General features: G+C 43.9%; 1 protein-coding gene across 1 annotated transcript; it reads right to left on the bottom strand.

The window, feature by feature from the left end:
* Nucleotides 1–1,315: 1,315 nt before the first annotated feature.
* On the bottom strand, nucleotides 1,316–4,962 carry LOC308676807 (E3 ubiquitin-protein ligase CCNB1IP1-like; the record flags this gene model as incomplete). The annotated part of the gene is made up of 3 exons (XM_081342836.1): nucleotides 1,316–1,515; nucleotides 2,708–3,041; nucleotides 4,666–4,962. The coding sequence occupies 3 exons, from the start codon at nucleotides 4,960–4,962 to the stop codon at nucleotides 1,316–1,318; spliced, it is 831 nt and encodes a 276-aa protein (XP_081198962.1).
* Nucleotides 4,963–5,358: the final 396 nt, after the last annotated feature.

The raw sequence follows: 5,358 nt of genomic DNA, 5'->3' as shown, positions 1-5,358 counted from the left end.
AGTTATTTCTAGTCCTGTCTTACTCATGAACGCTGGCTGGGTGAGACTTTGGGCCACTCAATTTCTCTCAGCGCAACACACAACACACAGCTGTTGTTGTGGGAAAAACAGGAGGAGGAAGGTGTGTTGGATATGTTTGCTACCTTGAATTATTTGTAAAATTAACAAAGGTAGAATACAAATAAATACATATGTTCACCACTCTGAGTGGTTTGTAAAATAATAAAACCAGGATACAAATATATAAATAAATTCCCTCACTCTCTTATGTCTCTATGTCCATATGTACATCCCATGCTTGTGAGATTTCATTTTAAACAGTAAATACTTTTCATGCTCATTTTGCCCATCTTAACCTTCCTTTCATCAGAGTGATTTTATTACAAAGTGATACAGTGAAATACCATGAGATCAAGGCTTGCAATGACCATAAATCCATTAAATAAATGGAATTAATAATCATTACTAATTTAAGGCCCATTTGGTATATTCTACATGTTACAACACAGAGAAAATCATATGGATGATTGTGATCCAATGATCTGATTTATCAAATAGATGAAGTGCTTGAAGCAACACAGCCCTCATAATTTAGGTCCATTAAAAAAAAATTAATAAAATGATTCTCCCTCAACATCCAAGTGGTATAGAAGAGGAGGAGGACTACTTCTTCTGATGACCAGAAAAACATTTAATGCTTAATGACAAAAGACAAAAAGGACATCCACAGATGTTTATACCAATGGAAACATATACACACAAGTAATATTTTCCCCTCCACATATTTTTATTTACAAGTAACAATGAAACAAAGAAACAAATCCTTGCAAATATATTTACACACCCATCAAAGAAAACATGCTATTTTAAGATGTGAGAGTTGAAAACAGTCATCAGAGGTTTAAAACATTATAACACATTCGTTACAATAAGCAATTATTAAGTGTTTGAGCACTAATTAAACTGTCATAATGCACAATAATCAAATCACTGCAAATGTGTCACAACTGTTGTGTTTGCAAGGAGGTTGCTATATAGCGGAAAAATGACAAGCTGAATACTGTAACAAACTCATGCACATGTAAACTACAGTAAACCAGTATACTATCTAACCATTCAAAAAAATATTGACTTTGCAAATGTCCCTCTCTTGCTTTAACATATGACATGGCTTGGGAAATATTTGACATTCACTGACATAACGAAAAGTTGGTTTCTTGTGTTGAGATTTTGTTTAGTTTTAAACCTCGGGCCTGTAAATATTGAACTGGGTTTTCAGAAGGTCCTGCACTTAAACTGAAATGCACATTAGGATTTACATTCTCTTAATTTTATAAGCTCTGTTGCCTCCTGCGTGGTGTTCCAAATCACGGTCAGGAGAGGCAAAGGAAAAGAAGCCGTTGGCAGACTCACCCATGGGTGGAGTGGAGGCAAAGAAGGGTTTGAAATGGAAGTCCCCCTCACCATGTCGACCCTGGATAGGTGTGAAGTTCCCAGACAGTCTGGCAGCATTACCTAGAACGTGTGAGTGAGAAACATGTTTATTAGAGAAGGGCTTAAATTTCCTCTCCTGTAAAAATGGCCTTATTAGCTACATTGATGCCAAACACTGATACATGCATATAATGAGGGACAGATTATATTTAGGTGGAAGATCCATAATCATAATCTCTATTTTTAAAGTAAACCATATTATAGACACAGGAGGTGGGAATCAGAACTCTGATGCTAGGGAGAAGTTGCTGAAATCTTTCTTTGCAGTTTTCCAATTTAAACTCTCTTTGCTCCAGAAGAGAAAACATGCAAATATTGATTGGCACCATATTTATTCAGAAAGCACTTAATATTCAGATTGTTTAAAGATAGCTTAGATTCAAAATAGGGATGCGGTGGCTCAGTGGGTTAGGATGCTGAGCCTGTCGATCAGAAGGTCGGCAGTTTGGCAGGTCGAATCCCGAGTGCCACGTAACGGAGTGAGCACCTGTTACTCGTCCCAGCTTCTGCCAACCTAGCAGTTCGAAAGCACGTAAAAATGCAAGTAGAAAAATAGGGACCACTGCGGTGGGAAGGTAACAGCGTTCCGGGCGCCTTTGGTGTCTAGTCATGCCGGCCACATAACCACGGAGACATCCTCGGACAAGCGCTGGCTCTTCGGCTTTGAAACGGAGATGAGCACCGGCCCCTAGAGTCGGAAACAACTAGCACGCATGTGCGGGGGAACCTTTACCTTTACCTAGATTCAAAATAATAGCTAAAAATGGATGGGATTCATTTTTACATTTTATGTTGCAATTGCCAAACCCCAAGACAGGACAACACACTGCTTTTCTTTAAGTTGTGCATTGCAGTCTACTGATGCATGCTATGTTTGGTACGATGCAATGCATGCAAGTAATCTGAAAAAAAACTTCACAGTCAGAAAAAGCAGATGCTATTTTACCTGTGAAATGGGATAATTAAAAGGTCTGGTTAACCACTATGTTGAGATAATACATCTTTAAATTGCTAGGAAAGCTAGTTATGCTCAGTAAGTTATTAACGGGAGCATAACATAGTTGCCACATTCATGTAGTTGTCTAACGCCCAGTGTCCTTATCAGCCCTATGTCATTTTAATAATGCTCTGTGTGTATAGATTCCATCCAAGCATTATTCACCCTGTCAATGAAGTGCTTGTGAAGTATCATACTAAAAGTCACCATTCTTACCCAGAGGGAAACCAAAGACAGCAGGCTGAGGCATCATGGCAGGCTCTTGGCCTGCCTCCTGATTGGCCACAGCAATATTCCGTAATCTCAGGCTGTCATACAAGCCCTGCAGTTTTTGGTACTGACGATTACGCTCCATGAGTTTCTCTGACAGCTCAGTGAATTTCTTTTTGTATTCCTCCAATACTTTCTTTAAGGAAGAGACTTCACTCTTCATAGATGTCAGCTCCATATCTTTGCTCTGGAGTTGCTGAGTGTAGACTTTCTCCATTTGCTTCAGGTGGCCCTCTGCTTTGCTGTAAGTATATTCTTGATACAGACGCTCTTGATGGACCTACATGGATATAAAGAATAGGTAGCAAGGAGTAAGTCTTGGGAAGATTTGAATGAAATTACTTTTGTCACTCAATACACTATTTCTATGTGTCTGTGGAGATTATCTATCTATCTATCTATCTATCTATCTATCTATCTATCTATCTATCTATCTATCTATCTATCTACTGCAGACATGTCAAACACAAAGCCTGGGGGCCAGATCCGGCCCGTGAAGTGGTTTCATGTGGCCTGCGAAGCCATCTTGGAAACAATGAGGGAACGGCCCCCACTGCCTTGGCCCTGGCCCAGAGACCCTCCTTCTGCCAGAGACCCTCAGATCTGTCCCACTCCTGCCCAGGCCCCCATAGGCACCCTTGATGCAAATGATGTAGAGCTGGCCATGCCCACCCAGTAGGCCATATGCACTCTAGCCACGCCTACCCAGTAGGCCACGCCCACCCTGGCCATACCCACCTGGCCCGCTGAGGGCAACCGCAATGCTGATGAGGCCCTCAATGAAATTGAGTTTGACACCCCTGATCTACTGTATCTATCTATCTAGCTATCTATTCCATTTCTATAGCAGCCTATCTCAATGACTCTGAGTGGCTTACAGTTTAAAAAAAGTGTGTGTCTAATTAAAACTACCATATTTTCCAGTGTATAAGACGACTTTTTAACCCATGAAAATCACCTCAAAAGTTGGGGGGTCGTCTTATACGCCCAGTCGTCTTATACGCCGGTAAATCAGCGTCTGGCGGGAGCTGGCAGGGCAGTCCTGCACACGCGCGCACTCCCCGGCTGCTCCTTAGCAGCTGGGGAGTGCGCGCGTGTGCAGGACTGCCCTGCCGGCTCCCGTCCGACGCTCTTCCCTCTTGAGGCAGCATCGCTCCCCGGCTCCTAAGGAGTCCTCGGGGATGCTGCCTCAAGAGGGAAGAGCCGGCTCCCGTCCGACGCTCTTCCCTCTTGAGGCAGCAGCTGCCTTTGCCTCAAGAGGGAAGAGCGTCGGACGGGAGCCGGCAGAGAAGTCCTGCGTGTGCGCGCGTGTGCAGGACTTCCCTGCCGGCTCCAGTCCGAGAGGGAAGAGCGTCGAACGGGAGCCGGCAGGGAAGTCCTGCACATGCGCGCGCACGCAGGACTTCCCTGCCGGCTCCCGTCCGACGCTCTTCCCTCTTGAGGCAGCATCCCCGAGGACTCCTTAGGAGCTGGGGAGCGATGCTGCCTCAAGAGGGAAGAGCGTCGGGCGGGAGCCGGCAGGGCAGTCCTGCACACGCGCGCACTCCCCAGCTGCTAAGGAGCAGCCGGGGAGTGCGCGCGTGCGCAGGACTGCCCTGTGGGCTCCCGCCAGACGTCAGCCTGCCCTGCTTCCTCCACAGTGAGAGGGGAGGGCGTGCCTTCCCGGGCTCGCTGATTTTCCGGCGTATAAGACGAAAAATCTTGAAAATGATCTCAAAAGTTGGGGGGTCGTCTTATACGCCTAGTCGTCTTATACGCCGGAAAATACGGTACTGAAAACATTTTAAAGCAATAAGAATGATAAAAAATATTCAGACTAAATATGCATAGGAGCAAGGTACCTAGCTAGTTTTTAACTAAAGAATTCTTTCTAACTCTAACTGCCATTACTGGATATAATTTACCTGGTATGTCCAGAAAGCCAAAGCCCTGGAGCTGATATCCAGAATAATTTCTGGACGCAATCCAGCTAATACCATGGCTTTATATTCCTCCGAAGGACTGAGCTCTGTCCGAACAATATCCAACTTGCCAGAGAGGGCACTGGTGCATGCTGGACAAACTGCTGGTGATCGGCTGAACTCTCCACTGCCATGTTGGTCACAGAAGATATGTGAGCAGGCCGTGACCCACGCATAGCCTGAAAGCTTGACTCGACATTTGCGATAATTGCAAAGAAGCATATCCTCACAGACAGACATATTACTGCAGCCAAGCCAAATGTATTACAAAGGATTCCTGTGGAAGTGTTATGTAGCATTCACTGTACGGTATCACAGTTATAGGGCAAAAAAAAATATATTACTGTCAACCTTTTTTGATCTTTTGTACGGTTTAGTCTCAGCACAGACCTGAATTTAGAAAAAAATATGGTCATTTGATCAGACTCAGAGCTGGTATTCAGAAGGACTTAAAATCACTTTTTCCCCTTCAAATGCAAACACATTTGCTAGTACAGTACAATAAGTGTGTAGAACACGTGATGCTCCTGAACTACAGTTCCCAGCATGCCTTCTGGCAGTATAAGAAATATACTAAATGAATTTGCAACGTCAAAACAACCAAGGAATTACAATTGAAACTAATAAACTGATATG

This window comes from Vipera berus, assembly GCF_964194415.1.
Source record: "Vipera berus genome assembly, chromosome: W".
In the NCBI taxonomy this organism is placed as follows: Eukaryota; Metazoa; Chordata; class Lepidosauria; order Squamata; family Viperidae; genus Vipera; species Vipera berus.
Note: the sequence above shows the minus strand (reverse complement) of the source record. Positions and strands in the feature narration are given on the sequence as shown.